Raw genomic sequence first — 22,119 nt, forward strand, 5'->3', positions numbered from 1 at the left:
CTGTCACCAGATTCCGCCACAGTGACACTAAGATCCGCTATTACACTGGATTTCCATCGTATGGCATGTTCACTGCATGTTGCAACTATTTAAGGCCATCTGCAGTGACCATGCGTTCTTGGCAGGGTGAGAAGACTCATGTGGGAGACCAGTCATGACCGGACCTCACTGCAGCAGGCAGCGCACAAGACTGCCCTGCCCGTGTGTAGATCACTGCGCGAGCAGTATGTCAAGTGCACCCTGCCGTTCGACGTAATAATGCAGGATGGAGCACCTGGCCCTAAATGCAAGTTGCAACTTGAAGCGCAGTTCTTTATGGTACTTGCTCGGCTACGTCTTGGTCTTGATGTGGAGGATCTTGCTGACAGGTTCGCAGTTGCACCATCTACAATCAGTCGTCACTTCACTACTTGGATAAACCTGATGAACTGCAAGTTTCGGGAGCTTCCGTTGTGGCCGTCACGTTCTAAGGTGGACAAGTGGATGCCTCAGTCCTTTCAGACCTGGTATCGTAGCACGACGGTGATCATAGACGGCAAAGAGTTTTTTTATTATTGAGAAACCATCCTCGCTAGCTCGGCAATCAGCTATGTGGTCCTCTTATAAAAACCATAACACCTATAAGTCCTTGATTGGCATTTCACCTGACGGGTCAATCACATTCGTTTCAGACCTGTATGAAGGCTCTATCTTCAATCGCAGCCTCACAGAAGCATCTGGGATCCTACAACTGCTACAGAAAGGTGACAGCGTTATGGCCGACAACGGGTTCGAGATCCAAGACCTTCTCGCCTCTGTTGGGGTCAAGCTTAACATCCCACCACAGCGGCAAGGCGATCTCCAGATGCTTACGCAAGACGTTATGACAACAAAGAAGATAGAAGCCGTTTTGTCCAAATATGGCTACATTGTTCCTTGAGAGTATGTCCATGTATGGTAAAAGTGCATTGAAAGTTGTACTTGAAGTATCTACAACCTGAGGTACCTCTCTTGTGAAGTTTTCAGGAGCACATGGTTCTTGGTTTCATTCCCAGATGGCTTTTGGTGAAGACACACCAGAATTTTTGCAAATCCTATCAAAAGGATCAGCACTTTCTGCATCGCTTGCTGCGCACTGGTATAGTGGAGTCAGATGAAGATAGAGTTGGTGGAAGTAGTGATATGGATGCCCTGGATGAGGAGGAAGAACCCGAGGTGCCTGAACAACCACCAGCTGGCCAAGGGCGGTGTCAGCAGCTGCCAACGCTGCAACACGTGACATACCTGAACTTGTTGGCAAACCTGGTGTGAAGCTAAACATAACGGATGCAGACCTCGCAACACCATCAAGGCTCTTTGGACTCAAGAATCAGCCTCAAAGCCTGATGTCTCCAGTTGTCTATTCTGAGTATTTAGTCTAGTGACAAATCTGGAGTTGTACACATGGCTTGGAATTTGCGTCGCTCACGGATGTACTCCTGCGCCAAACCTGCCACTGATATGGAGCAATGAGTTCGCCTCCGGCATGCCGAAGCTTGCAGCTGTCATGTCTCTCATCAGATTCGAACAAATATTAAAGGGGAAGTTAAGGCAAAAATCAAAATTTCACCAGTTGTAGTCTTCGGGGTGCTGAGTCGAATGGTCTTGGTCCGAGAAAGCTGAGACGCTCCCTTCCTACTTGAATCCCAATCGAACTCTCGCACTTCCACCGAAACTGGGTGACTGCGCCCTACTAGATGGGGATTTGTATGCAAAATGTCACTAAAAGCGCCATTTCGTTCTTATAAAAGCACGGATGACCGCGATTGGCCCATATGTTGTAGTCTTTTGGACGCTGAGTCGACTGGTTTTGGTCCGAAAAGGCTGCGATGCAGCGTTCCTCCTTTATTCCCAATCGAACATGGTTGAACGAGCGGTCACGTGCTCCTGCGTTAGGCCCAGACAGATTCTGCTCCGGTCACCTCGATATTTTGCGGCAAAATGTTGCTGCGAAATCTTCGATATTTTGCCGAGCCTGGCACAAGAAACTCGATATTTTGCTCCATTTTGCTCCGGGAAAACGTGTATTATATCCACTTCCCGTACAATCCCGTACAACGTTTCATAAAAATCGCAGGGTCGGTTTCTCAACACGGGTTTCAACGCATGTGTCCCTGAATTCTTCCAAAATCAAGTCGATCCACAGTGAATCCCAGAGATATTTCGGTGACATGATCTCGTCCTGGGCAGTGCTGGGCAGTGCTGGGCTGGCAGTGCTGGGCAGTGTATCCTGCTGAACGGGTAAAAAAACAAGGAAATCCAAGTATCAGGCATCGATTTTACCCAACATCTCGATATTTTGCTCCGATTTTGCCGGCAATTTCCGCTCTTTCAATTCTTTGATATTTTGCCGAAAGAATTGCCGGCAGGATCTGTCTGGGCCTATCCTGCGTACACCAGTCACCTGGTCACCGTGCCTGCAGGGTACAACTTACTAGCCTGTTTGACCTTTTTTGGGTGCACTCCTGTCACTCGAGTTGAACTCGAGTTGAACCTTGGTGTGAAAGTTGTCGCCTGCTGGCGTGGTGACCAGGTGATTTGGGCACCCAGGAGCACGTGACCGCTTGTTCAACCATGTTCGATTGGGAATAAAGGAGGAACGCTGCATCGCAGCTTTCTCGGACCAAAATCAGTCGACTCAGCGTCCAAAAGACTACAACATATGGGCCACTCGCGGTCATCCGTGCTTTTATAAGAACGAAATGGCGCTTTTAGTGACATTTTGCATACAAATCCCCATCTAGTAGGGCGCAGTCACCCAGTTTCGGTGGAAGTGCGAGAGTTCGATTGGGATTCAAGTAGGAAGGGAGCGTCTCAGCTTTCTCGGACCAAGACCATTCGACTCAGCACCCCGAAGACTACAACTGGTGAAATTTTGATTTTTGCCTTAACTTCCCCTTTAATAAAGCGAAATTCGCACATCGCCGATAACTTGAAGCTTTGGGTCGAAAGAGTGTGATTCTTCGGACCGGCTGCACAAGGTGCGTCCTCGACTCACAGAATTGAGTCGTAACTGCAAACGAGTGTACAGTCAACTTCGCTAATAACGACTGCGGATATAACGACAATTCGCGAATAACGACATAATGTTCATGCCCAAAGCAAAGTCCCATCCAACTGTGACACATAATGAGACTTCGGGTATAACGACACTTCGCGAATAAGGACACTTTCCTGATGCCCCGCCGAGTGCCGTTATAAGCGAAGTTGACTGTACAACCCCCATCAGGAAATAGCTGTGGATGAGATGGATATTGCGTTCAAAGGTCCCAGCCCTACAAATCAAGGATCACTTACAAGAAAGCAGGCGGTGGTTTTCTTGTTTACGCCCCGTGTGATTCAAGTAGTGGGTAATTGTACTCCTACCATTTCTCGTTTGACACCAACGTCCCAACTATCAAGCACAGGCGGGGGAGAGACTCTACAATGCTGTTGCACACTTGTCACAATCCCTTCCAGGACGCCACTACCACCACCACCACCACCATATGTTTGCAGACAATCTGTATTCAGCTGTGCAGCTGGAGGCATGGCTTATCATCCCTGGTGTTCATAAGTGAAAAATGACAAACTATGGCATTTTTGTGGTGAGTGATTCCTGTCGGAGCATCGTATTCTCCCGACAAGTCCCGTCTCCAGGAAATGAAAGGAAACATAGAGCGTGTGGCAAAGGGTAAACCATTGTAAACACACACACACACACACACACACACACACACACACACACACACACACACACACACACACACACACACACACACACACACACACACACACACACACACACACACACACACACACACACACACACACACACACACACACACACACACACACACACACACACACACACACACACACACACACACACACACACACACACACACACACACACACACACACACACACACACACACACACACACACACACACACACACACACACACACACACCAGTAGACAAAAAAAGCTGTGAGTGTGTGCACATGGAACTACAGTCAACTTCTCTTATAACGACACTCGGCGGCGGGGCATCAAAAAAGTGTCCTTATTCGCGAATTGTCGTTATCCCCGAAGTATCATATGTATTACAGTTGGATGGGACTTTGCTCTGGGCATGGAAATTCTGTCGTTATTCGCGAATTGTCGTTATATCCGCAGTCGTTATTAGCGAAGATGACTGTATGCTGTTTACGTGCGTATACCACACTGTGTGCATACTAACCAGAGCAATCCAGTGGTGTTCCCTTGAATATGATACGATAGGAAGAAATGAAGAGCACACCCTCCGCTGGAAGAAGAAGAGGACCATCAGGGAGAACACCCAGACCTAGGCAAAGCAGAGCAAGTAAAAACAAATAGAAAGTACAAATTTTACAACTCGCTGTATCGACCGCTAGCTTGTCTGATCAATGTAAGATGGATAAGGTGGATACACTTCAGGATGGATGAGCAACTGCAAGCATTAGTACATGTTTGTGGGTGATGGTGTCATGAAACCACCCATAGGATATACACCAACATACGTATGCCACACATCACAAACGCCACACATGACATGCACACACGCACATCACGTTACACACACCACATGACGCACACACACACACACACGCGCGCGCGTGCACGCACACCGCTGCCACCACACATACCGGTAGCTAAAAAGTGAAAAAAGTCTTTGTGTTGTGCATGACTCAACACACATGCATCAGGATTGGACTAGCACCAACTCTTGTGCCAAAAAGCCCATCCACAATTACCAAGATAAAACTCGCAGGCATGACCAGCAGCCCACTCGACTCTGCTACACACACATCACATTGAATTGTTCTTCATTCCTTACCCACATCACGGCCATCTGGTAACAGAAAGCAATGCACGTTTTCCGAGTACAGGGTCTCACGATCGAGGAGATCAGGCTTGAACATACGCTCCTAAAGAGCAAACACACACAGGAATGCAATGTTTAAATAAACGGTAGACAGCAGTAGAAAGCCATGCCACGCTCAACTGCCTTACCTTTTCTTCAGAGCGACGCAAGGCCACAGCCTCCACAATGGAATCCAAGTCTTCACGGTGCATGGTGACCAGTTCTGTGTGAACACAAGTACAAGAACATCCATTGTCATCAAAACCAGCAATGCATGAACCTCCATCGTCATCAAAACCAGCAATGCATGAACCTCTATCGTCACCAAAATCAGCATTCATAAACCTCCATCGTCACCAAAACCAGCATTCATAAACCTCCATCGTCATCAAAACCAGTAATGCATGAGCCTCCATCGTCATCAAAACCAGTAATGCATGAACCTCCATCGTCATCAAAGCCAGTATATATAGTAATGCATGAACCTCCATTGTTACCAAAACCAGTAATGCATGAACCTCCATTGTTATAGAACCAGTAATGCATGAACCGTAAAGTACCTTGAGAGCGCCCCACCAACTCATCCTTCCGTGGTCGTGCTATGGAGGTACAGTGCATTTCAAAACTATAGACGCGTAGGGTTTTTGAAATATTTCAAATTTGGTTGGAACTTTTTGAGAATAGTTTTCGGAATATTGCTCAGGATTGCTCCACAATTACTCTCATATAGTTTCTAAAGGATTGGATAACAGACGCCCAATTTGGAAAAATTTATGCACAAAGTGATCACAGATTTTATGTGGTATAGATGCTGGCATAACGGTTTTTGCCTAGGTACGCGTCTATAGTTTTGAAATGGACTGTAGGTGGTGTCCTGTCTGTATGTCATACTACATGTACCTTGTACACACGTTGCATGCTGTGCAGTCAATCTTGTACACACGTTGCATGCTGTACTGCTGTGCAGTCAATCCCTACTCATTTTATCTTGGAGCTTCACACAAGAACATGCTTAGTGTGAAGTTAGTACACTTAGGGCATGTTCGATTGGTAAGGATCGGGATCGGGATCCAGATCTCAGATCCCTCGGATCCTTCAGAGTCAACTGAACACTTTATCTTGGACCTTGACTGTTGCCATGTTGAAAATGGCGCTCACAAGGCACCCAAAAGGGTGAACGTCGTACTCATCGCGTGCGTCGTACAAAAGGTCAACAAGCTCTATCTCCATCCACGTGTGCGTACCACAATGTGTACAAAAATGATTTTTACCCGCCATATACCGTATTTTCCGGGGTATAAGCCGCACCCCCCTTTTTGAGGCAAAATATTGACTAAAAGTTGTTATTCGGAGTATAAGCCGCACCCACAAACCAAGATTTTTCACACTCATTGACAAATGGCCTTTCTACAAATTTATTATGGTTATGGAGCTAAATACCATGTTAGATCAGATTATGAAGTGTTAGTGCACCACAGGTTGCTGCAGAGATGGTGGTGTATTGCTGTGTTGACTACAGATCACTCCATGTCATCTGCACTATCTTCAGTCTCGCTGCCACTGATGTTGATCAGCAACACAGGCGCGAAGCTGAGTCGAATGACATGTCACATGACGTCAGCATGCCTACTGATGTATGCTAAGCATTCATTCGCGCAAGCATATTCGGTGTATAAGCCGCAGGGGCGATTTTGGTCTGATTTTTAGCGAAAAAAAAGTGCGGCTTATACCCCGGAAAATACGGTACGCACAAAGGTCACATTTGGATCCGGTCAACCCTGCTCCCCGAGGTGGGTTGACTGGATCCAAATCCGAAGGATCCGGATCCGGATTCGACCAATCGAAAGGGTGCGAATCCTGTGGATCCGGTGGATCGGGATCCCGATCCTACCAATCGAATATGCCCTTAGGTTCTCACAGCGTACACACTTGTTTGTCCTCCATCATACAATTTTGAATTTTCCTTTCCCAGGCTGCAAAATCAAGGTGGGGCGGTCTCGCGAGACGGGGCACTATGGCGGTACTTTACGGTACGTCCCAATCCCAACTAGGACAAACAAACAACTACACTATACACAATGCTGGCCAGTGTTCGCAGCCAGTGTTCACACCCAGTGTTCACAGCCAGTGTTCACAGCCAGTGCTCACAGCCAGTGTTCACAGCCAGTGTTCACAGCCAGTGTTCACAGCCAGTGTTCACAGCCAGTGTTCACAGCCAGTGTTCACAGCCAGTGTTCACAGCCAGTGTTCACAGCCAGTGTTCACAGCCAGTGTTCACAGCCAGATAAGAAAAGAAACCCAGAGGCAGAGGGCTATTTAGACTGGACTTTCTACTTCCAGACAGTTGACAGTTCGGAGAGTGCAAAGTAGATGCAGCACAACAGTTAGCACAGCTGTCACATGACACTGCATTGTAAACATCAATTGCTGTCCGCCTTACGAGGTATCCTGTCCTGGAGAACCTGAGAGTGGTCAGGACTGATTCCCAGAGTAGCTGCTTTCCCAGAAAAGAACCTAGAGTCGGAAGAGAACGTGCACACGAACAGCAGTCAAGGTGGATTCATACACACAACAAGTGCAGTACTGTAATGCTCTACTTCAAGTATGAGTATCTGATAGGTAACATGTAACATGCTGCGCACAGCAGGTACCTACATCTACCCCGTATTAAACAGAGAGTCACAGCAGTAGCTCATGCAGCACGTTACAACGACAAAATTTTAATGATGATCAACGACAATCAAACGTCAATATATTTGAGAGGGTATTTCAAGGAAACTCCTCAATCCGCAGATAGCATTGTTACGTCAATCGTGCACAGGAATACCAGTGTTCGTATTCTACACCACACCCCACAGCCCACAGGACAACACATACCGCTGTGCAAAGTTGACCACTTCCTTGCTGGCATCATCACGCTTGTCATCGGATATGTCCATGGGTAGCTGTAACCAGACCATACGGGATGCGAAGAGAATGGCCTGCGCAAAAACAGTTGCTTCCTCCATGGCCGAAAGCTCTTCTTGACGCGCGGGATTGAGATGTGGCCACAGGCGTAACTGTGAGCAGTTGGAAGACAAGAAAACAAGAGAAATTGATTCATATCACAGCTGCAAACTAAGAACTGTGCATGCACAATGTCATACAGAAAAGCCCATAGTGTAAATGTGCATGCACAATGTCATACAGAAAAGCCCATCGTTTCGAAAATCCCAAAAACAATCTGGCCACAAGACCTTGGATGTGCAGAATGGCAATGTCCATATTTTCAAAGCAGGGACACCGATGCGAGTGCTCCCAGTACAGCGAGGCTTTTTTACAACAGACCCTCACTCAGCAGACATGTGGCCATGGGTGACACCATAACAATTGTAGCAAGAATGAGCCATGGGTGTGTGTGATCCCCGGTAGCCTAATCGGTAGGGCAATGTCCCGGAAAGACAGGGGTGCTCGGTTCGAATCCCGCTCGTGGATCCTTCTTTTGCAACACAATGGCATCACTGCTTATCCAGGGTGCAACCATGCAGTCCGTGCGCCAAGGCCCTTGAGAGACCGATTTTCATTTTCTCGCGGGAATCGTAGCCTCCAAGGCGCCGCACCTGCGGGCTTGTTTTCTGTTGATTTCGCCTATCTCCGAATGGTGAATATTTCAATGAAATTTGCTGCTTAGAGCCCTTCTAGTCTCGTCAGGAGACCTTTCCTACACTGGAGAGATGGCTCGGAGTGATGTAGACACCTATGGCCGTACCCTGGAAAATTATTTTGGAGCTTGCAGTTCGTGAGCAGCCACCAAGGACGAATGTCTCACTTTTGTAATTGCTGAAACGAGGAATATGGTCACCAATTTCACACCAGGTAAGGCATTTACCCATCGCGGACACTAAAGCCCCTTTGTGGGGTGATAGACCAAAGCTTTATCTTTCGAATGCACGAGAAATTAGAGTGATACCTATGTGCCCCACAATTGCACCCGAAATAAACCACGCACAGGCAATATTGTGATTTTATGAGAAGAGATAATTGAGCATGCTCTAAATCGTCATGACCTGTTGTGTTACTTTTCAAACACCACTCCGAGTGAGCATCTACCAATCCTTTATCACTTTTACAGGGACATTTGAGCTTAGGGGATAGAGGTGGGATATTTCACCAGCTGAAGTACTAGATTTTTTTCTGAATTTGTTGACTACTAGGTTGCATAGTGTAAATATGTCAGTATTATGTGCATTATTGTGGTGAAATTCTAAGCATCTAATTATTGTAGGCACAACAGCACTGGTTCATACCCTCTCCTAGATCCTGCTCTCTGACTTTTTTCTTGCATTGCACGACTCAAATTCGTCGAATGAAATGAAGGAGTAAATTTGTTGCTGCCAATTAACTGCATCAATTAACTGCATCAGTTCTGTTTTTCTCTGCTGTTCTTCTTTCAGTGTGGTGACTTCTGATCCATGAGGCGATGGCATGAAGTCAATAGTTTGCAGTATGTGCAATATGCGGCAGTCTCTCTGTCAATGGACCTGTGACAGCTGAAGCCCAGATGTTGCAGTTTGATGTCTATGGCCAGCAGCAATCTAATGTTGTTGCACCTTTCCTTCCACACACAACAATGCGGAATATGTCATGGACAGACATCGCTAAACTGCCTCTTTTGAAGAAGCATCGCAATTCTTGTCTGCCAATAAACAACAGACTAGCCAGCTATAATAACAATTTGGAGGTCGGAGACGCGATCCCGTGAACGTATTGCGCCAACTGCAATGAAGAAGGCCTTAGTGATCTGGATTTATTACCATTCTCGTGTGGATAACTATGGCGTTGTGATCCAAGTCATGCAGACTATAAAATGCCTTAGACGTGAGATAGTGAAGGTACTGCCGACAGCAAGCCAACAGTGAATATGAACCACGCCGCCAGCATCATTCTGCACACCAGGAGAATCCAATACATATAGCTGCCAACTCTGATGGTATAGACCCGATAACTTGTTTTCTTACTCTAAGATTGGTATACAATTATACATGTACTAGTGCAATCTCTATCCATAATAATTATGCGTAATGCACTGTATTTGTTTCCGGTGACTGGAGGTAGTTTATCATAGCACTGTTTTATGTCCTGGTTTTGTTGAAGATAAGCATTATCCAGTTAACTTGCTAGGTACCGTATCAGTCAGCTCTTTCAGCATTTGGCTTTGTGTCAGGGGTGGTTGGCGGTGTCGCGGGTCATTCCACAGTCCGCAAAGTTGACGTTCTCGGCAACGGAGCGACCCAGTAGGAAATTGATCACCGATAAATATACTGTCATTGGTATCACGGTGCACCACAATGGCATATGGTGTGAATATCATGATGTTATTCTGCAGCGAGTCCTTGTCGTGTAGCTTGCGAAAGTTATTGCATACGGTCATTAAGTGCATAATGCATAGTACTGTCTGTACACTCAAGTTTCAAGTCCAGTCCATTTTTTGGAAATATGGGCTGGACACTAACGAGGGCCTGGTGACGTGTTCATAGGGCTGAGTTATGCCAAATGGTGCCATTGGCTGGGAGTGAAAGCCTTGCCCCACGCCTGCACCCTAAAAAATGTTTCGAAAATACTCAAATTCGACGACGGCTGAGAATCTAGGAAGATGCCGGACCACAGCGAAACAAGTCATCTGGCTGAAACACGGAATACACCATTGCGTTGCCACGGCTAAGCTCAATTTTTAGGCTCACCACACAGGTAGCGAAATGCCAAAACAAACGAGCCATAGACACAAAACCATTTTCCAAAATTGTCCACCATTGAGAATGCGACTCAAAAAGTACCCGCAAACTGCCCAGTGCGGAAAATGAAAAGTCAACTTTTAGACGACTTTTTTGAATCTGGCGCACGGACTGCATGGAAGCTGAGAAGCTAGAGCCATCACTATAGTCCATTCAGAAAAAAATGAACTTCTAGCTTTTGGCCATAAATGGGTCAAACGTTGAGTTTTTTTAGAATTTTTTTCTGCAATCCTCTATGGAATCCTCTTCCAATTATGTTTCTGAAGTTTTTTTCTCCAAAAAGCAAGCCATAACAAGAATAGGATTTCGGCCAGGTTTTGCCCCCAAAGCATTGAATTGGGAAAAACCATAAAAATCCAGGCCGTTTGACCCCGTCTGCAACAGTGCATTGTGCGGTTCGAACCCCAGTTCAGGTACCCTTTTTGGACCCTTTTTCAAATTTCAAATTTCGCAGCACTGCACTGTGTACGATGAAATCACGAAAAATCGCCAAATACGGGAGCTCGCCAGAGCCAGAGCCCATCTTTTTATGAATGGACTGTAGTCAGTATGTCCCTCTTGCTCACCTGCTCTGCCACCAGTTCCATCGGTGAAGAGGACGCGGAGAGATTGCGTGGAGCATTCTCTGCATCGATGGAGACCACTGTTGGAAATCTGAAGTTGCGCGTCAACGTCTGTGAGACGGTGTCAGCGCTAGCCTTTGACGCCGTACCTGATACACCAGCAGCAATGGCAGAAGCAAGAATAGGACAACAGACTAATCACACAATTATTCAACTTGGAAAGGGAAATGGGGCATTCGGCTGGACTATCAAAGCTAACGTTTCTTGAAGTATGAAACGCTGCGACAGTAACGCATGAACCAGCAGCTGCTGCCACTTGTGCAGTGGATCCCAGCATGGGAACATGGTCACAAGTAGAACCTTACACGTAGGAGTAGATGCAACGTTAGTTCAAAAGGTGGCATCACATCACATCACGCAATACACTACAGCAGGTGATACTCCCTCCTCTGATAACCAATTATTACGTACATGCATAACTTCTCTCCTTCCTCCTTTCTTTTAAAAGATTCGAGAAGAACCAAGGCACGGTTGCAATACGCAATCTACTGCACCCTTGCACGCATGCACATGAAATGCATTGCAGACGGCATGCAGACATGATGCGGGACTCACGAGGACGGAGCGTCTGACGCTTCAGTGTCATCGTCCCGCTGCCAGCTGACGGTGGCACCACTGACACAGTGATTACAATCATGATAATATAATATCCAATGGTCAAATACAGATGTAAGTGATAGAGCAATCACCATCAGCACCATCATGTCATGCTATTCTCTATGCCCGGTCGCCGGTACCGGCCAGTACATGCACTTCAGTAGCAAAACATGGCAAGTACCCAACCAGAACGCATGCAGATGTACTTGCACTGTACTACATGTACATGCATGTGTACTTGACGTACATAATAGAGTAGTTCACATCTTGGTCATGTGACCGCCTTTGTGTACATGTACATACACATGTGAAGAGTGGAACCAACATGGGTGACATCATGCAATCCATGCAGTAAATGTGCAACAGCTAGCTCTATAGAGCTTTTGAAGTTCCCGCTGTAGTCACATACATACAGATCGTGTCACCGTATACATGTACAAAAAGAGGCTGAGGCACCAGGAAATACGAATGTTACAATTTACGTGGGAGTCAGTCACACTGACAACAACACTGACAACAATACAATCAGTATAACTATCATTCTACTAGCTTTACACCACTGGATAGGCAGTTCGAAGGAACTAAAACCTAGTAGACCAGGATACATAATTGTCTCACCGTCATAAGAAAATCCGGGGCTGGTAGCACCGCCAGGCAAGTCTTTCCTGGGCACTTGGGGTGAGTCGTCGTCGTCATCTTCGTCGTCATCTTCCTTTTCAGCTAGGTTGATGTACATTGATACAATATGCTGCTGCACTGATGCATAGAACGCTCTGGACCAGAAGGATGCCTATCACATTCAGTAACAACAGTGATGATGGCGACAGCCAATATGAAAACAACAGCGACAACAAGAACAAGATCAGCAAACAAACACGACACGCATAACAGTGCATCACTAGGGAAGACTACACGGTAACACTAATATCATGACAACAGAAACGAACAAGCAGCATTCCATTTCAACTGCCACCACCACTGGTCTTGCACACAAACACCATGCAAGATTATTAGCAATTCCCAAACCACCACAGTTTAGTCGGTGATATCACAGCAGACGCGATATCGCGCCAGGACAACTTATGGAACGCTTCTGCGTAACCACTATACGTCAGGGCACTGCACAACCTATGTGCAAAACTGTGCAAAACTGTGCTCAGCTGCATCATTCCCACATCGCTGTGCACGTCACACAAGCAGATGTCCCCCAACAAAGCGAAGGCCGTCGAGTGGATTAGCAGCAGCAAGTACAGTCATGTAAATGTAGATGACAGTAACGTTACTCACTTCCTTCCAGATGACATTACTCTGACACGCAGTGTACAGACACTGCTCAGTACCGGATGGCAGTTTCTGCACAGTACGTAGAAAGCAATAGGAAGCAGGAAGAACAAGCAGCGATCAGGGACAATGAAAACAATAGCTTTAACATGTCTCTGATTGACACAACTTAGGAAACTCAGCATCCCTTGAATATCATTTTAAAAATAAACTAGTAGTGAGTCGGGTAGCATTTTCTCCGGGTATTGGGTTCGGGTAGTTTTCCACGGGTAGCACGGGTACCCGATTGGGTAATGTTTCCATGGTAACACCACAATGCACCCCTTCCCTTACACACTGGGTAGACATGCAGAGTATTACATGAATTTGTACACGTGCACTTTACATGTCATAATTATGATGTCATCTGCGACTTCGGGTTTTTGGGTACTATTCTGTACCCGACTATCCGAGGTCCTCACGCGTAGCACGGGTACCCGACTACCCGTGCATACCCCTAATATAAACCAGTGAACAAGACCTCATTGCGAAGTTAGCCTTGTGCAGGACTTAAAGGTGCTGAAGGAACAGAGTGAACTATGTAGTACTGTTATAATCCATACCACAACATGCATCCACTGTATGACTGTATGTGTTGTAGAGCAAAGAGCTATTGAACCTCACTGCCAATTGAAGATGTGACATGCAGTGCAGCAGCAGACACTACAGGACACATGGCGACATGCGCAATCAGTACTCACTGTATGAAAAGAGGTGACCACACGGAGAAGCAACTCCGCCAGACCAACGGACTGGGGTCCAGAGTCAGCCTGCAAGCAACAATAACAACAGCATCATGTGCAGCACATAGAGTTTGGAACAATAACAACAGCATCATGTGCAGCACATAGAGTTTGGAGACAAGAACCAACATTGGAACGACTAAACAGACCTGAAGGTTACTCGTGTAATTTAAAATGCCTGTGTGCTACCTGTTGACCAAGGCCCATTTAGCCTGCTGGAAACCTTACAGCATTCAACACAGCTCCTCAGAACCGACATCATAAAGTTGCTGCGAAAACACCGCTAAACGTTTCACAACTCACTTGCAGGGCTCGGTTGACCAGCTTGGAGAGCACAGAGAACTGCTGCGCCGACAGAGCAGTCCCATACTTGCTACGTGCTGCGTCTAGCTGTTCAGCCAGCTCTAGGCGTATGCAGGGTGACTTGAGAGAGCGCATCAGACTTCTCAGAACCTGTAGCAAGTCAGATCACACAGTGTATTACAGCAGCAACTTAGCCGGACTTAGAGAAAGGAGTTGGGATCGTATAAAAGCAACGGGAACCTAGAATCCATTAGACAATCTAATTTCCTCGAAAAGATAAAGTGAAGTACTAAAAGAAGAAGGACAAAATGTTACGAGTTATGACTAACTGTCCACCACTGTTCACCATAATTTAATTGGCTCACCATCCGAGTTGAAGTACTAAAATCAATACAAAATGCACTTTTTCAATGAATGAACTGAAACATGCATGCCTAGCAACGGGCGGTGTAAGCAAGACTTCAAGAATCCAAAACATACAGTATTATTCTAGCAAATTTGAGAGAGAGAGAGAGAGAGAGAGAGAGAGTGTGTGTGTGTGTGTGTGTGTGTGTGTGCGTGTGTGTGTGCATGTGTGCGTGTGTGTGTGTGTGTGCGTGTGTGTGTAAGTGCATGCATGCACACAATGTATGTGGTGTGCGTGCATGTGCATGTGATTGCATTGTATGTAGTTTGCTGGCACCTAATATGAGCAATGCAAGCCAATAAGCAACGTATCGTGTGTGTGTGTGGGGGGGGGGGGGGGGGGGGAGTGCAATGACAACAAGTAGAACTTACAGCATTTGCCTCACTCTCCGACTGATCTTCAAAGATGGCATTGAAGCAGGACTTGAGAAGAGCAATGTCTTGGCTAAGTGATATCTCATCGGACTGGGAAGCACTGAGCTTAGGTCCATGTGCAATAATCCTGTAGTAAACATTTCAGCATACAGAGCAACGCATACAGACATATTGAGTCATTGATAACGTTAAGCCGGGTATTACTAGACAAACATTGTGGCGTTTGTGAAAGATCCAGTTGATACCCATGTACGGGGATTTGATATTGTAGGAAGTGCATTCCGTTACAGAGGCATTCAGGTGTGGTGTGTATGTAATCAATGTTAGGGCTGAAACGATAATACCGATAACTCGCATATCGATCGTTAAGAGCGCAATCGATAATCGTTAGTGTTCAAAACGAGTGCTAACGATGTTGATGCATGCATACCAGTGAAAGTATTCTAGCCCTTGCACTCCATCCGATGGCGAATACGAGTGCAATAATGTACTTTGAAGCGCAGTAAAATTGATTTGTGGCTTTGAAAGAGATCGGGAGAGACGCCTTTGCCTTTTCGGTTCATTTGTGGGAGAAGTTGGAGATGAGAGCAGTTGCCAAAGGGCAGTGACAAGATTCTTCGCACTAGAAACAACATATTCTCTGCTTGAGTAGTTAAAATGTTGATAAATCCAGCCAGATATCTGCAGATGTCAACAGTGCGGTGCCACAAATTTCTAACGTAGAAAAGGCATCATGGAATTTCATCATAAACTGGTGTTCGATAGAGCTGACAAGAAAAGATAAAACCAATATATTTAATGATATTGGTTGATCGTTAGGAGTTATTGAATGATCGTTTCAGCCCTAAATGGTAATGTACTTCAAAAATACAGATTGGCACTGGTAAGATATGGGCCATCCGGCATTATCGATAATTTTCATGAAGAAAAAAGCAATTTAGGTACAACCCTCCCCACTGAACAAAAAATGTATTGACTTTGACGGAGAGAATGGATCGATGTTTATGTTATCAATATTTTTCAAAACTCTACTCTACTCGACCCACCCACCCATAAACGAAACTTTTTCGTAGATGATCGATAATTACGGACAGCCCCTTATTGTGTGTTAGCTTCGTCATCCAAAATGCCCGATACTCTGAAATGAAGGTGGATGAGACCAACCACGGAAAGAGAGAGAGAGAGAGAGAGAGAGAGAGAGAGAGAGAGAGAGAGAGAGAGAGAGAGAGAGAGAGAGAGAGAGAGAGAGAGAGAGAGAGAGAGAGAGAGAGAGAGAGAGAGAGAGAGCTCACCTTGGTTCAGGCAAGTGTCGTTTCCATGTCTGCCTATGCGTGTTCGCCTGCTCAACATATGATACCTTCCACTCGTCCACTGTTGCATTTCTGATGTTGGGAAAGGATGCATGCTCTCGCACTTCCCTGTCGGGCAATGAGAATACAGTGGCTTCCTGCATGCACAATTAGCACAAACACACACACGCACACACACGCACACACACACACACCACACACACACACGCACACATACACACACACACGCGCGCGCACACACACAGACACAGACACAGACACACACGCACACACACACACGCACACACACACACACAAACACACGCACAAGACACACACACACACACGCACACAATTTTAGCATACATGCCAGGAGATTTTCCTGGGCAGCCAGTATTACTGCACTGCCGTGTCGGTATAAATATACATGCCCTATCTGTCTAATGTCTAGCACCTCACGCCAAGCTCAGTCAGTCGGTTTCAACACTTCAAATCTGCAACAAGTGGTTGGTGCTTTTCAAGTACATGTCAACTAATGCCCTAGATCATTTGAACAAACTGCAGACCAAAGTAAGACCAGTAACGTCATACAAAGCAAACCAAGCACAAGATAGAAAAATGGAACTGCTCAATGACAAACACAACTACTGGTACCTGCAGATACGCTACATGCAGATATGCTACATGCAGATATGCTACATGCAGATACGCTACATGCAGATACGCTACATGCAGATACGCTACATGCAGATACGCTACATGCAGATACGCTACATGCAGATACGCTACATGCAGATACGCTACATGCAGATACGCTACATGCAGATATGCTACATGCAGATATGCTACATGCAGATACGCTACATGCAGATATGCTACATGCAGATATGCTACATGCAGATATGCTACATGCAGATACACTACATGCAGATATGCTACATGCAGATACACTACATGCAGATATGCTACATGCAGATATGCTACATGCAGATACGCTACATGCAGATATGCTACATGCAGATATGCTACATGCAGATACGCTACATGCAGATACGCTACATGCAGATATGCTACATGCAGATATGCTACATGCAGATACACTACATGCAGATATGCTACATGCAGATATGCTACATGCAGATATGCTACATGCAGATACGCTACATGCAGATATGCTACATGCAGATATGCTACATGCAGATACACTACATGCAGATACGCTACATGCAGATATGCTACATGCAGATATGCTACATGCAGATACACTACATGCAGATATGCTACATGCAGATACGCTACATGCAGATACGCTACATGCAGATACGCTACATGCAGATACGCTACATGCAGATACGCTACATGCAGATACACTACATGCAGATACGCTACATGCAGATATGCTACATGCAGATATGCTACATGCAGATATGCTACATGCAGATACACTACATGCAGATATGCTACATGCAGATACGCTACATGCAGATACGCTACATGCAGATACGCTACATGCAGATACGCTACATGCAGATACGCTACATGCAGATATGCTACATGCAGATATGCTACATGCAGATATGCTACATGCAGATATGCTACATGCAGATATGCTACATGCAGATACGCTACATGCAGATACGCTACATGCAGATACGCTACATGCAGATACGCTACATGCAGATATGCTACATGCAGATATGCTACATGCAGATATGCTACATGCAGATATGCTACATGCAGATATGCTACATGCAGATACGCTACATGCAGATATGCTACATGCAGATATGCTACATGCAGATACGCTACATGCAGATACGCTACATGCAGATATGCTACATGCAGATATGCTACATGCAGATACGCTACATGCAGATATGCTACATGCAGATATGCTACATGCAGATATGCTACATGCAGATACACTACATGCAGATATGCTACATGCAGATATGCTACATGCAGATATGCTACATGCAGATACGCTACATGCAGATATGCTACATGCAGATACACTACATGCAGATACGCTACATGCAGATACGCTACATGCAGATACGCTACATGCAGATACGCTACATGCAGATATGCTACATGCAGATATGCTACATGCAGATATGCTACATGCAGATACGCTACATGCAGATACGCTACATGCAGATACGCTACATGCAGATACGCTACATGCAGATATGCTACATGCAGATATGCTACATGCAGATATGCTACATGCAGATATGCTACATGCAGATATGCTACATGCAGATACGCTACATGCAGATATGCTACATGCAGATATGCTACATGCAGATACGCTACATGCAGATACGCTACATGCAGATATGCTACATGCAGATATGCTACATGCAGATACGCTACATGCAGATATGCTACATGCAGATATGCTACATGCAGATATGCTACATGCAGATACACTACATGCAGATATGCTACATGCAGATATGCTACATGCAGATATGCTACATGCAGATACGCTACATGCAGATATGCTACATGCAGATACACTACATGCAGATACGCTACATGCAGATACGCTACATGCAGATACGCTACATGCAGATACGCTACATGCAGATATGCTACATGCAGATACGCTACATGCAGATATGCTACATGCAGATATGCTACATGCAGATATGCTACATGCAGATACACTACATGCAGATATGCTACATGCAGATATGCTACATGCAGATATGCTACATGCAGATACGCTACATGCAGATACGCTACATGCAGATACGCTACATGCAGATATGCTACATGCAGATATGCTACATGCAGATACGCTACATGCAGATATGCTACATGCAGATATGCTACATGCAGATATGCTACATGCAGATACACTACATGCAGATATGCTACATGCAGATATGCTACATGCAGATATGCTACATGCAGATACGCTACATGCAGATATGCTACATGCAGATACGCTACATGCAGATACGCTACATGCAGATACGCTACATGCAGATATGCTACATGCAGATACGCTACATGCAGATATGCTACATGCAGATACGCTACATGCAGATATGCTACATGCAGATATGCTACATGCAGATACGCTACATGCAGATACGCTACATGCAGATACGCTACATGCAGATACGCTACATGCAGATACGCTACATGCAGATATGCTACATGCAGATATGCTACATGCAGATATGCTACATGCAGATCTAGATATGAATGCATGGCGACCAGTGTGCCTGTGGCAGCATATGCACTTACACCACTGAACAAACAACAGAATTTGTTTAATTGCGGTTCGTGTCGCAGTCACTCGAGGATGAAACCAACGGTCCGCATCCGCAGGAACGCCGCTACCCTCGAGGACCAAACCAGTGGGTGTCACAGGTGAAAAAGCACAACACGACTTGAATACACCATACACCCACCTCTGATCGGAAGTGGCCAGTCAAGTCCTTGATCATATTGCGCAATGCCGCATCAGGGCAGTTCAGCACTGGGCACTGTTCACTGCCTACAGCCTGTACGGCAATACGGGAAATACAACATGGCAGAGAGTGAGCAAGTCAACAATGACATGTTCCAAGAGTGACAGGTATGGAGTGGGAGTGCCAGTAGGAGCATGCATGGTAGAACTGCAACACAAGTCAAACAATTTCACACAATTGTTGTTGAACAGTCCCTGCTGGGATGACAGCTGCTACACCATAGCTCAGTGGTTCGAGCATCTCTGGCCTCAAGTGAAGGTCTCTGATTCGAGTCCAGGTGGTGACAGTCAATTTTTTCTTCAGGCTTTCCCCTATTCAACACCCACAACTAAAGAAAAATTCAAACAAATAATTGACCAGCTTCCCATGCACATGAATATGTATGCTGAGCCGACAATGCTTACCTTGTCGAAGAAATCGCTCAGACGATACGGAGATCCTCGGTCCTGTATGAAACTGACCAGCGCTTGAGAGTCCATTACCTGAAACATGGCCAACAGACAGCAGCACATGATGTTATAAGACACATCATATTGAAGTGGAGCAATAATAGGCGTTTCACACTCACGTCTTTATTCGCGTCTTCGTCTTCGTTGCCTAGGCGATCCCGGGGAATCCCCAAAACGTGAGCTGAAGACTTCAAAACGCAGACGCGGCCCTATGGGCAGAGTCTTCGGCCACGTCTTCGTCTTTTTTGTCGTCTTGAACTCTTGTCTGGCCTATCCGCATGCGCAGAGATCTTGGCGGGGAAATTTAAAGTGAGCATGCAACCTGCAAGCTGCATCTGTCAAAAGAAATTTCTTCTTCCGTTCCGTTCTCTTCGACTTTGACATTGAGGTTCCGTTCTTTTCTTTTCATACCGGTGCCTTTGTTCGTACCTTCACCTTCACCATGACGAAAACGTTTGATAATGAGGCCGAGGCTTGCCTGTTGCGAATTTGGTGCCAGATTTACGCTTCCAATGACAAGGTATGACAAGGTATGTTCGTGGTCCTACCCCTACGTTCTTTCACAAATCCCATTTTCATTGTCGACATTGAGGTGGGGATGTGTGTCCACTCCCAAGACGCACCAGTACTACTGAAGCCAAGTGCCAACAAATTATTAGTCACAGGTTTGTTCAAGTCTCTCGTATGGTTCAGCGAAATCTGAATACTGTCATTTGCATATATGACATGGGAAAATCAAGTTTAGAAATTTATCTTGGTGGAAATCCAAAAATCACACATTCACCTTCAACAAAGCCTTGCATGGGCTGTCTGTTTTGTTCCAGAAAATGAAGACTCGTGTTGTCAAGGAGAGATATGCAACCGAGCTCCTAAATCTGGATATGCAGGCGCGGGGAAAGGAGAGGAGGTTCAGTGAAAGTGAAGTCCACAATAAGATTGATCAGGTAAGCACATTCCACACGTGGAGTTCTTGTATTCTACAGCTACCTGTTGCGGGGCTGGAGCGACACATTAGCGCTGGGGTATTTGTGGGTCCGACACTGCCTCCCTTGACTTGCCTCTCTGGCAACTGCATGCAACTCTGTGGATTCTAGTGCGTGATGAACACACAAGGGGTATGTGAATGATTTTGAACGACAGCGGCGCCACTTGGGTCTGTCTCCAGGTATACACTCCGATTGAGATGTGCACCCCAATGCTACCTGCCACAAGGACCTGAAGTTGCCCCGAAGGATCATTGCAGCATGACTATTGGATAGCTCCCATTAGTAGCAGATGTGACCTAAAATTGTGATGTGTTCTCTGTCTGTGTTACTGTGCATGTTGCTCTGTAGCTGAGAAAGAAGGGACGTGACATGTATAAGCAGCACCGGCTACCCACTGCTACTGGCACATCACTGGACGAGTCCAATTTTGACCTGGAGGCAGCTTGTGCAGCTTGGTCCAACTTCCAGCTGTTCCACTCGCTGTTCTTCGGAAACCCGCAGTGGGGACCGGGTGAGTCAGCTGATAGCTTGGTCCAATCAGGATCTCCTTCTGTGCCGCAAACACCATCTACCTCTGTGAGCTCGCAGTCTTCTACCGTGTCACCAACACCACCATCTACCTCTGTGAGCTCGCAGTCTTCTACAGTGTCACCAACAACACCAACTGCCTGTGTGAGCTCGCAGTCTTCTACCGTGTCACCAACAACACCATCTACCTGTGTGAGCTTGCAGTCTTCTACAGTGTCACCAACAACACCAACTGCCTGTGTGAGCTCGCAGTCTTCTACCGTGTCACCAACAACACCAACTGCTCGAGCTAGGGCTGAACCTACTGCTGCTGCTCCGACCATTCGCCCACCCATGGCAAATGGCAGTGAGG

The 22,119-nt window shown here is 46.0% G+C and overlaps 1 protein-coding gene and 1 long non-coding RNA gene across 4 annotated transcripts in view; one reads left to right on the forward strand and one right to left on the reverse strand.

Moving 5' to 3' along the window:
• LOC135826033 (myotubularin-related protein 13-like) overlaps positions 1-22,119 on the reverse strand; it is a 68,884-nt gene that overhangs the window by 31,380 nt on the left and 15,385 nt on the right. For 2 of the 3 annotated variants that reach the window (XM_065338670.1, XM_065338687.1), the window contains exons 11-25: positions 20,209-20,286; positions 19,745-19,837; positions 16,317-16,471; positions 15,022-15,151; positions 14,245-14,394; positions 13,900-13,968; positions 13,166-13,231; positions 12,497-12,668; positions 11,837-11,896; positions 11,225-11,370; positions 7,765-7,946; positions 7,328-7,401; positions 5,037-5,110; positions 4,861-4,951; positions 4,243-4,347 (exon numbers count right to left, since the gene is read on the reverse strand). In XM_065338670.1, coding sequence (XP_065194742.1) covers positions 4,243-4,347; positions 4,861-4,951; positions 5,037-5,110; positions 7,328-7,401; positions 7,765-7,946; positions 11,225-11,370; positions 11,837-11,896; positions 12,497-12,668; positions 13,166-13,231; positions 13,900-13,968; positions 14,245-14,394; positions 15,022-15,151; positions 16,317-16,471; positions 19,745-19,837; positions 20,209-20,286 — 1,645 coding nt within the window. The remainder of the gene's footprint in view (positions 1-4,242; positions 4,348-4,860; positions 4,952-5,036; positions 5,111-7,327; positions 7,402-7,764; positions 7,947-11,224; positions 11,371-11,836; positions 11,897-12,496; positions 12,669-13,165; positions 13,232-13,899; positions 13,969-14,244; positions 14,395-15,021; positions 15,152-16,316; positions 16,472-19,744; positions 19,838-20,208; positions 20,287-22,119) is intronic. The other variant, XM_065338678.1, reaches the window with a different exon arrangement.
• Positions 8,410-10,055, forward strand: LOC135826166 (uncharacterized). The gene is made up of 2 exons (XR_010555223.1): positions 8,410-8,742; positions 9,321-10,055. It is a non-coding gene; the product is annotated as an uncharacterized LOC135826166 (long non-coding RNA).

The sequence above is a fragment of the Sycon ciliatum genome, chromosome 1, assembly GCF_964019385.1.
Source record: "Sycon ciliatum chromosome 1, ocSycCili1.1, whole genome shotgun sequence".
In the NCBI taxonomy this organism is placed as follows: domain Eukaryota; kingdom Metazoa; phylum Porifera; class Calcarea; order Leucosolenida; family Sycettidae; genus Sycon; species Sycon ciliatum.